The 19,370-nt window shown below is 35.3% G+C and overlaps 1 protein-coding gene and 1 long non-coding RNA gene across 8 annotated transcripts in view; one reads left to right on the forward strand and one right to left on the reverse strand.

Annotated features, from left to right (window-relative positions):
* The window catches only part of LOC137658639 (uncharacterized), a 189,780-nt gene that overhangs the window by 163,501 nt on the left and 6,909 nt on the right, over positions 1 to 19,370 (forward strand). For 2 of the 7 annotated variants that reach the window (XM_068393578.1, XM_068393595.1), the window contains exons 22-32: positions 1,687 to 1,746; positions 2,641 to 2,796; positions 6,501 to 6,668; positions 7,063 to 7,219; positions 7,531 to 7,727; positions 10,091 to 10,252; positions 10,430 to 10,653; positions 14,172 to 14,523; positions 14,778 to 14,881; positions 15,021 to 15,161; positions 15,463 to 15,738. In XM_068393578.1, the coding sequence (XP_068249679.1) occupies positions 1,687 to 1,746; positions 2,641 to 2,796; positions 6,501 to 6,668; positions 7,063 to 7,219; positions 7,531 to 7,727; positions 10,091 to 10,252; positions 10,430 to 10,653; positions 14,172 to 14,523; positions 14,778 to 14,881; positions 15,021 to 15,161; positions 15,463 to 15,738 (1,997 nt within the window). The remainder of the gene's footprint in view (positions 1 to 1,686; positions 1,747 to 2,640; positions 2,797 to 6,500; positions 6,669 to 7,062; positions 7,220 to 7,530; positions 7,728 to 10,090; positions 10,253 to 10,429; positions 10,654 to 14,171; positions 14,524 to 14,777; positions 14,882 to 15,020; positions 15,162 to 15,462; positions 15,739 to 19,370) is intronic. The other 5 variants (XM_068393587.1, XM_068393611.1, XM_068393599.1 and 2 more) reach the window with 5 other exon arrangements.
* Positions 15,567 to 19,370, reverse strand: part of LOC137658675 (uncharacterized) — a 128,469-nt gene continuing 124,665 nt past the window's right edge. The window contains exon 4 of the long non-coding RNA XR_011047396.1: positions 15,567 to 15,702. This is a non-coding gene — a long non-coding RNA (uncharacterized lncRNA). The remainder of the gene's footprint in view (positions 15,703 to 19,370) is intronic.

A 19,370-nucleotide genomic window follows, 5' to 3' on the forward strand; every position in this document is an offset into this window, starting at 1 on the left:
CAAGAGTAAATATAAAATGTGTAATTTAATTGTTTTTATTCTATCATAAGTTTGAATAATTTTCTTGCAGACAAAGTATGCTGTTTCAGGTTGATAAATAATGGAATATAGAATTCATATAAAATTTCTGATAATTTGAAAACTTGTTTTTTACAAATTGGTTTTATAGAAATTTTTTCAAAGATATCAAAACATGATTAAAAACACAATTTTCAACTCGACTCAAAATTCTCTCAACATATTTCTAATATATCTAAAAAATAATATACTCATGTCTTGAAACTAAAATTCCTACGCTGGACAAGCAGATCTCATGCCTGACATAAGAGAAACGTTTAAAACTTAATTGATATTATTTGTTTGCAATATTAAATAATTGTGATTCTATAAGATCATAAATTTATAATTTGTATATCTTCTCTGATAAATCTCTTTGAGACGAAAGCTCTTCAAATATATAGAAAAATAATATTAGATGAATTTAACTCTACTCACTATTTTCTTTTAATTTGAGGAGGAATATGAAAGATGATTTAACTTGCCTTTAAAACCTGATATCTCACAGAGGCATACAGCACTTTATTTATATTTATTTACAATTAAAATAAATATAAAATTATATGAAATTGATGATTCCAGAAAAAGAGATAATAAAGGAATGAAAACAGATCAGCACTTAGGTTTAAGTTTTGACCTTGTCTCCAAGCAATTAAGAAGGATTTTACAATATTTCTTTTGGGTAAAGTTATTACCATGGATTATTGTCCTCGTCACTAACCAACCAATTCTGTGACTATATCCTAGCCAGTGGGAAGCCAAAACATTATTAACAAATCCCCTAGAGACTGCCATCTTATGGCGATATGTTCTAACGGAAATTCCTTTAGATATTATTATTATTATTATTATTATTATTATTATTATTATTATTATTATTATTATTAGCTAAGCTACAATCCTAGTTGGAAAAGCAAGATGCTATAAGCACAACAGTTCCAACAGGGAAAAATAGCTCAATGAGGAAAGGAAATAAGTAAACTACAAGAGAAGAAATTAACAATTAAAATATTTTAAGAATAGTAACAACATTAGATTAAATCTTTCATTTATTAACTAAAAGCTTATAAAAAAAAAACAAGAGGAGGAGAAATGATGGAATAGTGTGCCTGTGCAACCTCAAGCATGAAAACTCTACCCCCGAGACAGTGGAAGACCATAATACAGAGAGCAATAGTTTGATTTTGGATTGTCCTGCCATAAGAGCTGCTTACCATAGCTAAAGAATAATTACAGTGCATTAGTTAAGCCTTTGAGTGAAGATATCATTACCAGAGCTATTATTCAACAACATTTTTTAATGCACAACTATATTTAAACACTATCCTTATACCTGTTTTTTTTCAAAAGGGGTATGACATTAAACACTGTACATTCATTAATGGATGATAAAGTCTGTTCACCATTTCATTAATTTTTCCTTCTTACCTGTTTTGTTTGTTTCAGTGATGGTCTAAGCAGTCTTGTATTTCTAGAAGTACTTGTCACTAACTGGCACCTATATTATAAAGAAGTCATTACGCACATGCCCTGTAATAGAATTAAGATTTTATTTATATTTTTGTGTTACTACTCATGGTTAAGCATGTTTTCACTATCATTAAGTAACTTCAAGTATTTTATTTTCAGATTTCTCACTCGAGACAATTCCTATCCAACAAAGTGACTCAAAGACAATGAAAAAAATAGGTAAATAAAATTCTTTAAACCTTTTGTGGTAATGTCATAAGGAAAAGTGAAGTAAGCCAAAGTACAAAGTATTTTAACTGACTGACAGTTTTATTTAAGACATCAAATCAAAGTGTTACATTCATTATAATCGTGTATATTTGGAATTTTATTTCTTAACAAAGTTGGGTATATTGCATTGACTTTTATCAAAGCAGAATGTTGCATGGTAGACTTACAATTGCGAAGACTTGTTTTCTTTTAGAATGTTGTATAAGATTTGCAGTTGTGATCATAGGAGCAGTATATTTTCTTAAACTATTTGTATTTTGTAAAATTTCCCCACAAGCTGCACACACACCTTGATATGCATGATACCCTTAAGGTCATGACCACTTAATGCACACATATAAAAGTACACATCTCATTGCAATTCCTATATTTTCTTAAGTGTTCTATTGTATTTTGTTATTCATTTAAAAATTAACAGTAGTTATTAAAGATTGGAGACTACTCTAAATGAGATGTTTTGAATGATTGATCAAAGCTGGAGTATGGTAAGTGAATAAGTAGAATGACCTACTGTATTAAGAAGGGAAAGAAGAAAATCAAAGAAAGCAGTGCTGCTAAGGCCAAAGCATTATTGCGTATAACTTTTGATGGCAGCATACAAATGCCAAACAAAGCACACAATGTGGCTCTCCACTCGGATGAATGTACTGTGCTTAAGAAAAGTCTTATGAAAATATGGGTTTGTATGTAGAAGTATATGATACTCTTAAAAGGTTTTAGAAGAAATGGAGTTGCATGGAGATGTGTAATTTTATCAACTATCCACTACTGTATGCTTGCTTGATCTTATCACTATGTTGTTCAACCACTAAGTAATGTCCACATGCATGGTTTGTTATGTAGATTTCCTGCCCAAGCCCGGTACTTGCCCGAGCCCGCCATCGGATGTATCGCTATTAACCTGCATACCAAGTCAAGACTGCATGTATGATTCTCACTGTGAAGGTTCTAAGAAGTGCTGCTACAATGGGTGTGGATCATATTGTGTCCAACCCCAAGGTGAGGCTTCAGTTGTGTGTGAACTAGAACAGAAATATGAATGAGAGACCTCAAGAGTTATAGTTTTGTTTTAATTATTACACTTCTGAATGAAAGACCTCAGATTTTTACTTTAATTTTAATTATTACTGATGATGCAATACACTGTTTTTTATCATTACTGAGGGTGTGATGCACTAACATTAAGTGTGCTGTTGCTTGAAACCATTGCAAAAGAAAAATACTAAAATGAAAAATATGGGCAGTTGCCACATAAAGTATTTATAGAACAAAGATGTGTATTTAGGAAACTATTTTTTATATGAATTATTCCATTTTTATAGACAAACCATGGTCTTAGATAGCTGTACTATTCAGTTAAAAGTTTTGGCCGTATACAGTACTTGCCTTCACTTAAGGAGAATATTCCAATATTCTTAATGGGCAAAGAAACCAACTCTGTATGATTTACTATTTCGTGTATGTTAATTGTTCTTAACTTGGTGAAGTAACTGTATCTTGAAGTTAATATATTCAACTTTCAGCGCAGTCAAGTCCTAAGACTATAATGGGTGGACTTCATAGACATCATTAAATCAGAAAGTCAAGTAGCTACCAACTCAACTTGCTCTTGATCAAAGTAGTGGATGGATGGATGGCATAGACTTTGAAATATTTTCCAATCACGCTGGGCTTTGTGCCTGCCTATAATTGAATTTCCCATGCATACTTTTGTATAATTGTATCTATTTGTACAAACACGTAGTCAAATCCGTTGTACAAACACATGTAGTCAAATCCGTGGTTGTAGAATCCACTAAAAAGGGGGACATTGTATGTTGTAAGAAAATGTTTAATTTCTTTGGGTTTGCCATATTCTGAATATTGCTATCCTGTCTGGTCCTCAGCTTCTTATTACCATCTTAAATTGGACAAATAGTTGAGGTCTTTTAAATTTCTTATCCTTGGTGTGAACCATTCTGATCATTCTTTGTGTTTAGATCTTCCCAGACTATACTATCCACCTCATAGTAATAGGTATGCAGTTAATTCCAAGTCTTATATTTTCTTTAGTAAGGCTATATACTACACAGCATTCCGGAGTTTTTATGTAGACTGTGACCAAATTGAAGACAGGAATGTTGTTTCTTAGTTTTTTGTTACTTATTTACCACTTATTTATCTTGATTTGTTAAAATGGTTATCATTTCTCTTACAGTTCGTATTTTATTACCGTTTCTTTCCTGGACTGGCCTGTTATCCCTATTTCGCCCCTTGGGCTAATGACATTTGTCCCTTCTAACATAAGGGCAATTGGCAATGCTAATAAGGATCTTATAGATAGGGACCCACTTTTCAAGCACCAAGGGCATGGTGATGTTTTCTTTTAAGGAGCTTCATGTAATTAATTACATAGAACCAAAGCAGGTGTATTGTCAGAAACTGAAGGCACATTTTCTTAAGAAAGGATGCAAAGCAGTCAAAAACATAATCATCAACAGGTCTAAGGTATGCTTGGGATCCAGAGGAGCAAACACCATTTGGCAATGATAATTTTCACCTTGGTAGAGGTCAACAAGTAGATATGATTTACTCTTGGTGTAGTGAAAGGGGGAATGTTGTGATTTTTGCCATGATTTCACAGTTGCCTAGAATATTTTCATTCTGATAGTAGGTAGTAGTAGTTGGTCAGATGTTTCTCATGCCTTGAACTGTGTAAATTTGTCTTAGGTTTTTTGGTGGAGCTCAGATTGCTGTCATCCTTTCTCTCTGAGGAGTAGGTATGTTCAGGAGGTCCCAAAATCTTCAGGTTGGATTTTCCGTTGGCCGGAAATAATCTTTCTTAAGTATCAATAAGAGTTTTTAATCTGACTTCTTATTCTTTCTAAATGCTACTTATTCTTTCCTCATGCTAGAAATGATCTTTCTAAATGATACTTATTCTTTCCTCATGCTAGAAATGATCTTTATCTGGGCTCTGCAAGTTAATGATAAACAGTTCTATCCTTGCAGGGACCCTGTTTTGGAAGAGAATAATGATAGGGAGTTAGAACAAACCATTGTACTGTTTTGTTATTCCATCATCTGTATCATGCCACGTACATATTATTTCCAGTAAACCAATGGTTTCACAGATGGTATCTGAAGCAAGTAACATATTATATGCTATTCTGGCAGTCCATTATATCAGAACTCTTTCAATTTTTCTAGGTTTGAGTTTCATCTTGATGTCCAACCTAATTTCATAGCATGCATATGGAAATATCTGATGTTTGCAACCCTATGTCTAAGGATGTAACACAAAAGTAAAATTTTTATTATGGATCTATGATAGTTGTGAAAAGTATGGTCCCTAGTTTTTTCAGGTTCACATCTTCTGCATATTAAATATCCTGAACTTAATAAAGTACAGCATCCTATGTGACATGTATTCTGTGGGGTTCATTACCTCCTTACATTTCATGGATTTTATGCATAAGCTATCCTCTCCTATAATATTACTTTATTATTCCTAGCCGTGCCTTACGATAGTACAGTGTAGGGCACCTAACCTGTCAGATTTCCTGGTATATCGGAAGTAATAGGGACATTATAACTCGGTTGTGTAATACAACCATCACAAAGTTGCATTTATATGAAAGTTTCTGCCTCATGAATACAACTCCTTGCATGTCTGAGTCCCAGGTTCTAGTGTTCAAGATCAGTACCAATCTTTTTTTTTGTACAAATCCTACTGGTCTCTATGTCATTTTATTGTTATATAATCCTGTGGTTTTCAGCAGACCTTTCCTCACGAGTAATGGGTTTTTAATGGATTTCTTTTAATGCAATTCCATTTAAAATAAATTTGAGTTCTTACTCCCCGGCCCCATTTATGTTTCCTATCTCATTGGATCAGGAAGTGCAAATCATGCAGATGTCTAAGATTTGCTTTCTTGTGTATGCAATTACCAGCTGATTACCATCTCTTCTTTTTCTATGTGGACTGATTTCAGTGACTTGTTCAATTTCAGTACATGTGAAAAGGATAGTATAAGTAATGATTTTGTGGAAAACTGAATTAATTTTGTATTGAGAAAATTACTAAGTATTGTTGAATAGATTTCATTAGATATACTTCCACTCTGCGGTATGAGTAGTTTTCTCATTAGGCATTTCAAGTGAAATACAATTTCATATAATTGCATAATTTCATATTGCTTGTAATTTATCTCTTTAAAAAGTCAAGGAAATTTATAAGCACTAGGAAACTAATTTACTTTGTCTTATTGGAATGTTGGAATTTTTTTTTCTTGAGGTTCAGTATTGCAGTGATAGTAATTTAGATTGGAGTATTAAATATTTGTTTTGGCGGCTCATTACTACACTGATAGTAATTTACTGTTATTATTTCATTATGTTGTCAAGAGTATTAATAAGAGTACTCTTTATTAACTTGGCAATCTAGTTAACTAGCTAATACAGTGCTGTTAATGTTAGAAGCAGAGCACAGTATTCCTCGTTATATTTCAAAATGCCTTTTGTCAGTAGAATGTAATCAGAAGCAGAGTTTGAGGTCATATCAGACTAATCATTGATTGTTTACAGATATTTCTTTTAAATATTGAAAAAAATGTAAAAATATACTCGCTTTGTGATAAATCATTTCACTTTAACAAACCATAATGTAAAAATATAGATGAGGGATAGCCATAATTAGTATTGTTCCTTTTTTTAATCATCAGAGACACCATCATCAACACAAGGAATGTCTGTTCAAGCACCCCTTTGTGAAGCCGATGGCTCCTTTGCTCGGGAGCAGCGCTCTGGTGGTCTGACATGGTGTGTAGATGCCAAGGGCCGTCCAATTCATGAGACATTGACCCGAGGACATGTTAAATGTGGGCCCAATGGTAAGAATTTTATAAACTAAAAAGTAATAAGGTTTTTTAAGGATTGTTTGAAGATATTTACTACCCTATTAATTCACAGTTTATCCATTTAGTAATTTGTTGTATTACAATAATCACTCTTAAGTGTTTGTTATTAAGTATACAATTTGTATTATGCGACATATAGTGTTCGAACTGAATATATTTTATATGCCACACATCAATTTTTAAAAGCAATTAATGAGCCCTAGTAAGTTTTTAATCCTTATCAAGTGCACTGTTCTTTGCAATCCTAATAGATCTGATTTTTTTCTTATCACTATTGCCCCCATGGAAGTTATGATTGAGCTGTACTTGATCAGGATTTTTAAGTATATATACTTCATGATTTTATTAATACAAGGCTTTATTACAGGTCAAATTCTAGAAGAAGTATCTGTAGGATTTGTTTGCCAGCACGGAGTAAGACCTCGAGTATGTAAAGATGAATGTTTACGAGCTTCCTGTCATTCCCATCCTGATGCTGTTTGTGTAGCTGATCCCTGTAATGATTGCCGGGTTTCTTTCTATAGGTAAGCAAAATTAATAGCTATAAGGTAGCAGAGTAGTAATTTTATCTTGCATTCTGAACTTTAGGTAATGGTGACACATGTTTATGTATTTAGCACCAAATTATTTTGTATTTCAACTATTTTAAATTTGAAGTTTATGAATTTATGATTCTTCATGTGTCTCCTATTTTACAACAAATTGACCATATCAAGTACCTTAAAATTGTGTTTATTGACTTGGATTCTAGATGTTTCCTCTATTTTTCACCACATTGACCATATTCCAACTACTGTACCTTAAAGGGATGTTTTTATTGACTGATTCTTCACAGTGCCACTGGTGAAAAGGTCCACTGCCAGAGTAGATGTTCTCAGCCATTAGCTAAGGGAATGTGCCGTGCCTCATTCAAACGGTATTTCTACAATTCTACTGTAGATCAATGTCAAGAATTCATCTTTGGTGGCTGTCTTGGAAATGACAACAACTTTGATGATATAGAAGAATGCCGACGAGAGTGTCAAAACCCTGGTAAGGATATGCAAATCTAAAATATGTTTTTCAACCCATTACTTTTATGCAACGTATTTTCATGTCACTTCAAATCTGTCCTTCCCCTAAAAAAGGAGGAAGAATAAGTTTAATAACCATACTCTTTGTTGGTTAATGCCAATGTGTTGGTTACCTCCTGATTCCCTTATTGTAACTGAATCACCTTTGAGCATGCTGAATTTTTCCCAGGCTTGGTATTTGCTCAAATTTTCTATAGCCTTCTGTATTTGGTTTATGAATTTTGGTCATGAGGCCCACGCTGGGGCTTGGGAGGTCATTCCGCACCCAGGTGCAACTTGGGAAAACCCCTTCAATTGCAGTGCGAACTAAATGCTGTTGGAAAGCAAGATTTATGAAAGAAAGCAAGAAGGAAGTTGGAGTATAGTAGCTAAAAAGTGAGTACTGCTAGGACCCAAAAAGATGCTGCCAAGACCTATAATACCTACAGTACAATTCACCGCTTGAGATGCATTGACAGCAATAAACCCATGCAGGGACCTCTGCTTTTTACTTGTACCGAAAGAATAGTGTAGCCTTTTCAACTTCTTTCTGTTGAATTGATTTACTGAAGATTTTACTGCTTATAAAAGATAGTATAATTGCTTCTTGAGCTTTATTACTTTATTTTGAACTTTAAATAATTGCTTTCCTGCATTTAGTATTGTTTGATAATTTATTTTCCATTGTTTTCTTTAGCACTGGTGTCAGGTTTTACATTATTTCAATTCATGGTGTTGGTTTTCTTGGTCTTTATGGTTGTGAGTGATAGTTTTGTATGTATGTATTGTATTAGAAGCCTAAACAAATTTACCGGTCATCAGAAATGTCCCTTTCTGGCACATGGCTAATGAGGCTTGACCTCCACCCAGGAAACACCTGATAACAGTCCAGGTAGCTGGTTTGGGAGTAACATTGTTCTATAAATCTATGTATGTTCATACGTTTACTATACCTATAAAATGTAAAAAAACCATGTTAAAAAAATCAGTCCTCAGAAGAAGTATCACGGAACTAGGCAGGACTTCAAGTATCACGGAACTAGGCAGGACTTCAAGTATCAAAAAACTAGGCAGGACTTCTTATATTTCCTATTTTCATTTTTCCTGTGGTTCTTTGCATCTGAGCATCATGTTTCCCTGTGATTTTTACGAGTATGCCATTAGCACACATATCAAACTTTGAGAAATTTATGCAGTAACACTATGAAGAAAAAATAAAAGACTTTGGATAGCCTTTCTATCGTTATTTATGTGTTCTTTTATTAATTTTTCCATTTTTGTTTCTCTTCATTTGAAGTTAATTGAATGTTAATAGAGCTGTACTACAGTTATCAGTTTCCAAAATTCATTGGTATCCTTAAAATATAATAATTGTGACTCCTTTCTCAGTTTTATTAATTGCGTCCTGTCTTGTGGACAGCTTTATTAGTCTTACACTTTTGTGTAGCTATATTTACTTTTTTTCCAACAGAATTAACATTACTTATTACTCAGAAGCATTTTGGAATATAAAATTGTAAGTGTTCTAATATTCGTAAATACTGTATTTGATTTTGGTACTGTATTAGCATTCTTTTTGTGCTTACAAATTAAGTACTTGCCGTACAAGACTGCGATAGATTTTTCGATTTTACAGTCCTGCGTAATATTTGAAATGCGATTGCCCTTTAGGATACATCAATGAAATTGATTTCTCTTTAGGATGCCTAAGTAAGTTGTAAAGGTCTTCAAAGTTGTTTGTGTTACATCTTATGTTGAACCTACTAAAGAGTACTCGACTGCACAGCAGTTTTGTTCTCTTGATCGCACTCTTTAGATACATAGTGATTGGTTATCTAGACTATGTATGCAATTTTCGAACAGGTGTTGCACGTTGCTCATGTGTGGAGTTCCCTCTTGTCCAGATTCCATGGAAATGTGCTGCCAGTGAGTAGCAATAATTAGAATCTCCAAATGGCACTGGCACAATAACTTTTATTATTTTTTCTATCGCCTTTGACAAAAGTTAGTATTGTCTAGGGTGGCTGTATAACAGATGGATCTACATGAGAAAAATTCTGATTTGATTTTTAAATAAAACATTATTTGGCCTTGATGATGAATAGATAGCAGTAGTCAATGAGATGTCAAAATGTTGACTAATGAGAAAATATGAGAAAACACTAATATTGTATCAAAAATAAAAATTATATCTTTTAGGTAAAAGTTGATTTTCAGGAAATGGTACTACATATTACAATTTTTGAATATCCTATTTGATGTTCTTAGTATGATGGCTTCATTGAATTTAGAAGTCAGTAAATTTTTAAGTATTGGTTCAACAAAGTATTCTTTCTTTAATAGATATATGCAGTCAACCAGTACAGGCTGGAGTGTGCACAGCAGGAGAAGCCCGTTGGTATTACAACATTGAAACCAGAAAATGTGAACCATTCTTGTATAGTGGATGTGGAGGAAATGGGAACAACTTCAGGACTAAAAATGAATGTGAAGCACGATGCCCTAGTGAGTACAGTGTAGTAGTATGTTTTGATTTATAAATAGTTTAATATTGGAGAATACTAAAATTGCAATATTGTGAGATTTTTAATATCTTTAATGCTGCACAGTAAAAACAAACAAAAAGACATGGACTTGCAGAAAATACGGTATTGAATTTATCATACTGTATTTGTCTTTCAGATATGGTATTGTGCCCTTATTGGTCAGCTGCCAGCATGGAACCACAGTCTTGCTCAAGGTCTGAAGCTTGTAGCAACAAAACATGTCATGGCCATCCTGATGCTATTTGTCAGACTGATCCATGCACTTGCACAGCCCATTTTGTTAATGAACAGGGTCTTCCACTTTCTTGTCTTTCACCTACTGAAGCCCCAAAGACACGTTTAACTTTCACTTTTGAAGAAGTAAGTGGATATTTATTAATTTCTAATATAATCTTTATAAGTGGCAGTTTGGGCTAGATAAGAATTCATATGTTGAAAGCATTTCATACTTATCTCCTATAAGGTAAAGGTAGGTACTAGTGCCATACATGCTTTAAACAATCCCCTTTACCTCATACACATAAGTTATGGTACATAGTAGGTAGCCTTTCAGAAAACTGTTAAGTATTTAAATTAGATTATTTAAAAAAATATTTTAATTTGGTCTCTAATATAAACTGTTGAATAAGTAGTTTTGATGAAGGAAAAACTTAATTTTTGCAGATATTCTTTGTGGTCTCCAAAGACTCATGCTAAAGGCTATAACAGGAAATTGAATATGACCTGATTACCAAAGAAATATTGTTCCCCAGCTCTTTGGACAGTGTATCATCATGCAAAGCATGGACTTAGGTATGGGGGATACCTAAAAGTTCAAACTAATTTTAACTTGCCACATCTCGTAGGAAGCTGAACATAGTTTGCTATGAGTGGCATCAAGCACGCTGTCCTAGAAAAGAACCATCGTTTCAAGTCATTAACAGCGTACCTACGTCACAACTAATCCTCAACCACCATTTGTTGTTTGTCATGCCCATGAATAGCTGTGTTTTTTCTGATCATGTGTATGCTTCACGTGCAAGAACATTATTGAGTCAAGTGTTCAGGTTGTTTCTTATGTCTTATTTTATGGTAATTCCTGATTTAGTAGCAGTGGCATTCATTAATTAAATGATTTTCATTTTCATGCATGACTTCCCTTGTCAGTTAATATCATGCTGTCTTTACTAGTATTAATTTTTCCCCGCCATGAATCGTTTCTTTGATTTTTTTAGGTACTCGCTTCAGCAGTATACTGTACTATTAATGGTAACAATGCAGAAGGGTTGTTTTTTGCTGGCGCCTTTTGTTTCTTCATTCCTTCTATTATTCAGTTATAGTACAATGGTCTACATCACATCTAGGCTGGATAACCTCATTGTGGTTGGCTTGATGGCTTATGGTGAATATTAATTCTTTTATTCTACCTTGTTTTGAGTATTGTTCTCCTGTCTGGTCTTCAGCTGCTGATTCTCATCTTAATTTGTTGGACAGAAACTTACGGTCTATTAAATTTCTTATTCCTGAGATAGATATTAATCTCTGGCACCGTCGTTCAATTAGTTCATTATGCATGTTACATAAGATTTTTCACAACTCTGACCATCCTTTACATTCAGATCTCCCTAGACAATTCTATCCTGTTCGTAATACTAGGCAGGCAGTTAATTCTAATAGCCAGGCCTTCTCCATCATAAGACTCAATACTACGCAGTACTCTAGAAGTTTTATTCCAGCTGTTACCAAGTTGTGGAATGATCTTCCTAATCGGGTTGTTGAATCAGTAGAACTTCAAAAGTTCAAAGTTGGAGCAAATGCTTTTTTGTTGACCAGGCGGACATGAGTCTTTTTATAGTTTATATATGACATATTTGTTGTTGACGTTGTTAATAGTTTATATATGATATATCTCTTTTGACATTACTTTTTTTAGAATGGTTTATTGTTAATTTGTTCTCTTCAGTTATTTATTTCCTTATTTCCTTTCCTCACTGGGCTATTTTTCCCTGTTGGAGCCCCTGGGCTTATAGCATCTTGCTTTTCCAATTAGGGTTGTAGCTTGGATAGTAATAATAATAATAATAATAATAATAATAATAATAATTACATTTAATTGTATCACAATTATTTCCCTCCCTCAAGTCATCTATCAATCATATTCTTGGTAGTTGATGATGGGGTTAGTTTACTATCCAGCCATATCACGCTGTCCCTAACCTATATACTGCAGTATTAAACATATATTTTAGAAGATATTCGTAGGAATACTTAACAGGTGGGAGAATGCTGTTCCTGCTCTCCTACAATTGGGTATATAACCTGAGATGAGGGGCAGTCTGTTCAGTTCCCTGTCTTATAGGTATTTGCTACTTTTAACCAGCATGCTCAGATAATCCCTATCAAAGGTTGTTCATCCAAACACATTGGTATACATCTAATCACCTGAGGAGACGTTCAATGATCATTCTCAAACCTAATGTTTTTGCAACTCTTGTGTCTTTTATTGGTATAAAAAACAGTTCACCATTATTTTGTATAAGTGACAATAGTTTGTTTATTTTTAAGGTATCAATAACTTGAATTACTAAGTTGTATAGTTAAAACTTGGGGAATTCTATTATGAAACAAATTTCCACTTCTGGTGTCCTATTAGAAAAATAATTTTCAATCTCATTCTTTAAAGGGTGTAGATGAATGCTTAATTTGGTAGTCAAGTATTTGAGATCAATAAAGGATATATATATCCAAGTCTGACAGTATTGAAAGGCTTCCAGTAATCAAGGCTACGTGTCAGGATTGTGATTTGGTTTCACATGTGTAGTAGGTTCCATTTTGAATCTCTGGGAAACTTTCTCCTATAGATTTAACAGCTAAACTGACAATAAACTGCAAGCTCTATCTTTTAATGGGAGCATAAGACAGTGTCCTTTTTGCCTTCACTGAGATCTAAATCATTTTAAGGAGGTATTTGCAATATTTTTTATTTAATTTTCTCCTATTAGAAATGGTTGAAAGTATTTCATCTGAAATAGATGCCTATGTTCAGTATGAGCCACTCGTGTATGTTTTAGCAAAGTATGTACATCGCAGGTAGTGCACCTAATTGACTATGTGGGATTCTCAATTTGGCTTCTTGTAAACGGAAGTATCTTTTCTTATTGAAGGGTTTTGTCAAAGAAACTCTCCCAGGTTGGATGCAAATCTTATATAAACCTTGAAGGTTAAGGTTCAAGATATTTGGAGTCAACCTACATCTCTTAAGTTTTGCAGAAATATTTTATTGGAAAGAAATTTAGAGATTTCATAATGTACTGGTTTGGTGGACATTATCTTGAAGAAGCTTGATTTTCTTTTATTGCCTCTTGGTCCTTTAGTACCTACTGACAATGTGATCCTCTAAATTTTTCATCTTAATTAAATAATAGATTTTTTTCAATGTTTCAAATATCATTAGAAAAACAATCTGCAGTCTTATATTTCAAACTGTATTTTGAGATGATTCCCATTAAATCTATATCAATCGAGTATAATTTTTATTTTATTTTTGACTCCTATACTGGCATCCCGCCTCTATCTGAGTGTGATAATGAGCAATTCATAAAAATAGAATTTAAATAATAAGTTTATTTCTCTACTACCTGATGCTCATATATATATATGTCCTCCCTTCTTCCTCCCCCCACTTTCTTGTGATATTAAGAAATAGGGAATACTGTCACCTTGAAAACTAAAGAATGGAAAACGTACCAATTACCATTAACTATTAGATTGTTTTAATACTTCAAGTCAAGAGATGCGTTGAGTAATTGTTAAATCTATGTCCTATTTTAGTTCCATCCTCATGCTCACTATAAGATCATTTTTTTTACTAGAAAGACTAAAGCAAACCTTTTGTTTAGCAGGATTCAGGAAGAAATAGTGAAAATGCCGAAGAGGGTGTTAATGATGACGGCAATGATCAAGGTGGGATTATTACTAAAAGTCATAGTGTAGGAAGCCCAGTGACTATATATCTTGAAGGGGAGCCAACTTTGACCCGTTGTCAGCTCCTTCAACGACATCTCCAAGATAACAACTCCGTTAGATATGTTGCACAGTGTGATGAAGATGGAAAATTTATCCCAACTCAGTGTTACACTGCCACTGAGGGGGAGGATGGACAACTTGAAGAGCCAAAATGTTGGTGTGTTGATGAAACAGGAAGAAAAACTCAGCCAACTGTGTACTTCAGCCGTGGAGAAAGAGAATGTGGTATGTTTGACTTTGGTTAAATAGTCTTGGGAACTTCAGATTGCTGCTAATGCAATTCATGATAATAGTTATTATAAATTGCAGTATTATTATTTTATAAAAAAAATTTACCTGACCCAACATAAGTACCTATAATGTCTATAGTAATTTTGCTTATAAATTTTGTGATTTCTCATTTTAAATCCTTCAGTGCTGTCATAAGTCAATTTTCCCTCCCATGTATATATAATTAATGAGTTATTGCCTCTTATTAGATTTGGTAGCAGTCGAGTCGGTTGTGGTGACTCTGGGATTCCGAGGACGAGAAGCTGGCATTAAGCACCTAGCAAAAGCCAAAGGACCACAAATTAAAGATCAAGTAAGGAAACAAAATTTTCAAAATATTGAATTTTTTATTTCAAATTAGATTTTTTTACAAAACTGATTTAATTATTTGATTGAAACAGGTTTTCACTTGGTTAATTGAACCATTTTTAATTTGTTAATTATTTTTAAAGGTAAAGGGTCTTCTCAAACAAATGACAGCAAAGACTTTGGAGAATGAAGTAGGGGTAGTAGATCTCCCAGATCTGACTCAGGTCAAATTCACTCTTCTTGGAAACAACAAAATAGATGTTGCTTATCAACTAGAAGAAAAGGTAAGGGCTATTTTATATTACTTCAGTGATTCTTGTTCGGCATATCCCTGGCAGTACAAAGGTGTATTTAGTAAGGCTGAATAAAATCAAAATTTAATAATTTCTTTATTGAGAAACTACTTTATAGTACTGTATAAACTACATGTGGTTTTGTATCGTACTTCTTTACATACACAGCATTTAACTAAAGTCAACTACTAATTACCTGCTAAATTTACATAGCATTAATTTTTAAACTACTATTTTTAGGCAATTGAAAGTCAAAACCAGACATTAACACAAAATTTACAATTTCATGCAGGTAAAAAATGGTGAACTTGCTTTAGAGCTTGACGATGCACGTTTACCAGCTGATTTACGTGCATCATGGTTCCACCATCAAGTATCGGAGCCTAGATGGGAAACACCACTTGAAATTCGCTCAGGGACAAGAGAAGTTGTTAGTGAAGCAGTGGCACTAGAACCACCATATCTGGCTGCTAGTGTAATTTTCACAGTTATATCTGCCATGCTAGTATGCGGCCTTGTAGTAGCTGTTGTCCTTTATCGAAGACACAAAACTGGTCAATATCCTAAGGTAAGCTTCATGAAATTTTTAAGTTGATTAAGCAAAATTCATATTGGAAAACTCAACTTTTTAAAAATTAATTTGTATTATTCTTAACTATACAAACCTCAGTCCTATACTAAAGGAGACAAGTAACAGCAAAGCTGGAATATTGCTGTTAAAATGGTAACGAGGTGTAAACTACGGGACAGGTAGGCAATTGAGCTTCCTGGCTAACAAAGAGATGGTGAGGTGAAGTTTCACAGGGCCTCATACATTGGAAATAGCACCTACAGGACATGGTAAAAGCTGGTCAGGATTGTCAGTTAGGGATGTCCGCAAGTCCCACAACTTTAAACTATAGAAATCTGGAGTCAGCCCTTGAATTTATGATGTTGAAAGTGTTTTCCTGGTTTGTTTAGTCTCGGCATGACCAAGTGTGTTGCTGAGCTTCACAGTCCAAGGTCCCAGCTAGTATAAGCTTCATAGTTTTCAGGATAAGGTCCATGTTCGAAGCTTGCCTCAACAGTTTGTAGGGTGCCCTTTTAGCAAACGTAAAAGTGGTATATGTTCCAGAATGGTGGACCACCTCAATTGGAGGACAGGTCTGCTCAAACCTCTGAATGAACATAAGACACTTTCTCATAAGAATATTCACTCCCTTGGTCTAAACAATAACTTCTGAAATGGAGCAGTTTCTTCTGACGAAGGTGACGAAGGTATTACAAAAGTCTGGGATCAGGGGCATAGCCTCCAAGGGGAGAGGTATCCCTCCTATGACACCAACCACAGAAGATGAACTACTTGACCTAGTGTTTTAGTTACCAAGGATTTGTGGTGGGCTATACAGACATCAACTGTACTCTTGATTCTCAAGAGAAATGGGACATCTTACATGATTGAATATTAAGGAATAAGGAATCACGGTGCATTGTTGAAAATTTGGCATGGGCAGACAAAGAAGGTCTGGGAGAGCTGGGAAATTCTCTCTCTCTTTGTTGATAGGAACAGTAGGTTTCAGTACCATTCCCTCTGTGGACACAATGGAGCATCCTAAGTACTAGGTTAGGAGGAGAAGTAGATCTAGGTCTCACTTCATGTGTGGCATGAAGCTTTTAACTTGAGTTAGGAGTGTCTCATAGTTGGTCCAGGACTCTGCAATTGGCAGAAAAGCACGTGTCGAGACTATCCCATGGTTGTTGGAACAGCACCTTACATGCTGCTTATTGTTCAGCGATGTGTCAACGAAGAGGTCCACAGTTGGAGAACCCTACAATGGTTACTAATCTGATGACATAAGGACCACTCTGAGCCATCTATAAGGTCTTCCTGCTTAACTTGTCTACTACCATGTACTCTCATGGGGAATAAAATGGGCGAATATTGCAATCACATTGCTTTCTGCCCTCAAGAGTCCTCATTTATAATTAACACAGCTGAAGAGAAATAGTAAGGAGCTGGATGTCATGTGTTGGTGGCCTCAGTGAATTCCCCATCCCTCATGGGATGTATCAATAAAGAGGAGCAACTACAGGGGAGGCACAGGCAGCCAGAGTGCTCTTGCTCTTGCAGGAGGATTTCTTCATCCAACCACGATTGGGAAATTTTTCTTGGACTTCTATTCTCACAGAGAACATTGGGTCGTCTAAATATTGCACCCAAGCTGATTCAGGTTCCCACTGTTAGAGTCGGAGACGTAAAAGCTACTGGCAAGCTGAGAGAATAAACTGCCTTCCACAAATGTGGCAGTCTTTCTTAGTAGAACCCTGTCTCAGAAGGGAAGGAGTAGAGATCCTCCAATTCTGAGACGGTCATACAACCAAAGGGCATGAGGCCCTTTGGTGAATATAGTGGCAGGTTGGTTCTTCTTTTTCTCTGACCCAGGGAGAGAAACCAGTTGTCTAAGTATTGTAGTAGGCATGTAGATTTTGGTAGTGTGGACCCATAAGAAGATTAGCTAAGCTCAAAGACCCTTGTAAAGACTTACGAGATCTTTCCTGGAGGAATGGTGACCTGGATCCTGAAAGTAGGCATAATCTTGACTGAGGTCTTTTCACTTGGTTGACCGTGGTAACCATTCTGAGGGGTATTTTTGGATGAATTTGTTGAGGTTGTATACCTCCTGAGGTGCACCTTAAATATGCACTTCTTTTCTGTAGGGCAAGAAATCCTGTAGACCTCTAGCAATATGATAATAATGTTCCTGGGGGATGGGAGGAATGGGAGAGGTAATGAATGAGAGGAGGTTAACCTAATCAGAGGAACTCCTCCAAGCAACTTTCTGTACCTGGATTGGAGGACCATTACTGGCTTCATTTGACTTTCTAGTGGAGGTATACTCTTCCTGGCAAAGACTGTTTACCTTTCTTTTCCTCCCTACCTCTTCTGTGACCCTGGTTATGGAGATGGAATCTCGAGGATAGATTGCAGCAGACAAGCTCATCCTCTCTGCGCTGGTCTCTAGAATGCTTTACCTGTCCTGACTCATGACTTCAAAGCCTTGGGATGGTGAAAGGACACTACCGGAGGGCATCCTCCATCTCCCATCTCCTTTCTCTACGGCTGTGTCTTTCTCTGCTGGTGTAAACATGAAGTTGCAGAGTAAGTCATAATTACTGATCCTATTATAATAAATAAGAGTTCACAGCATCATGAAGCATGAGCACCAACTGGCCCACTGGTTGGCTTTCCAGTGCATCAAGCACTTTCTTGCCCTAGCTTCTATCAGGCTCGGTTTTTACTATGGTCAGTAACTGCCGACTGTGCCAGACCAGTACTCTATGGTAGTGCAGTAGTACCTTCATTGACTTGGAAAAGCTGCCAGAATCAAGCAGGAGTATCTGCCCACCTAAGAGTCCTGAAATCTGTTTCTACCTTGCTGATTACATCTAAGGGACTGATGAGAGAAATTCTAGTCTGGGTCTAACCACACCTAGGCCTATTGCTAATGTCCTTACATTCTGCATATAAATGAAGTACTTTATGTAAGTAGTCAATTCCCGACCTACTTCTACTTAAGAAGGTCTGGGCACTGTTGGCTCAGAGTCCGCGTTCTTATTTGCAAATTTGTCTTTTCCAGATTGATAAGAAGGTCCATCTGATATAACCTGGTCTGGAATCTGTGAAAGACTAGGTCCAGATGACAAGGCAACTTTAGGAGTAACCTTGAAATTCTTGCCCTTTTTCTTACGGGCATTTACTGAGAAGGGTGAAAGATGTCTCATCGTTTTCCTCCATTCTACCGGCGCAGCATTATCTAGAGGTGGCTATTTGATTGAATATTGATCCTTCTCTTCACTGAATGCAGAAAAGGTTCTGCTGGAAAGAGCCAATAATTCTCTACCAAATCCTCTGAATGTTCCACGACTGTCTTACCTCAATATTAGTCCAATCGTGCTGATCGGTTACAGGAGACGCAGGATCAGAGGGGGCCATTTTAATTCTGACTTAACTTTTCTGATGAAGAGGGTATGCAGCGAGCAGATGAATAGTGCTGTGAAGAAGTTATAAAAAAAAGATTGCTGATGACATACCTCATACCTGCCAAAAACGTGAGAGATGTGAGCACCAACTTGCTCTGCAGGCAAATGCTTGTATTTGATGGATAGCATTCCCAAGGTATTGTAAGGCAAACAGATTTTATCCTTCAAGTACCCCAACCC

The sequence above is a fragment of the Palaemon carinicauda genome, chromosome 1 (assembly GCF_036898095.1).
Source record: "Palaemon carinicauda isolate YSFRI2023 chromosome 1, ASM3689809v2, whole genome shotgun sequence".
Classification (NCBI taxonomy): Eukaryota; Metazoa; Arthropoda; class Malacostraca; order Decapoda; family Palaemonidae; genus Palaemon; species Palaemon carinicauda.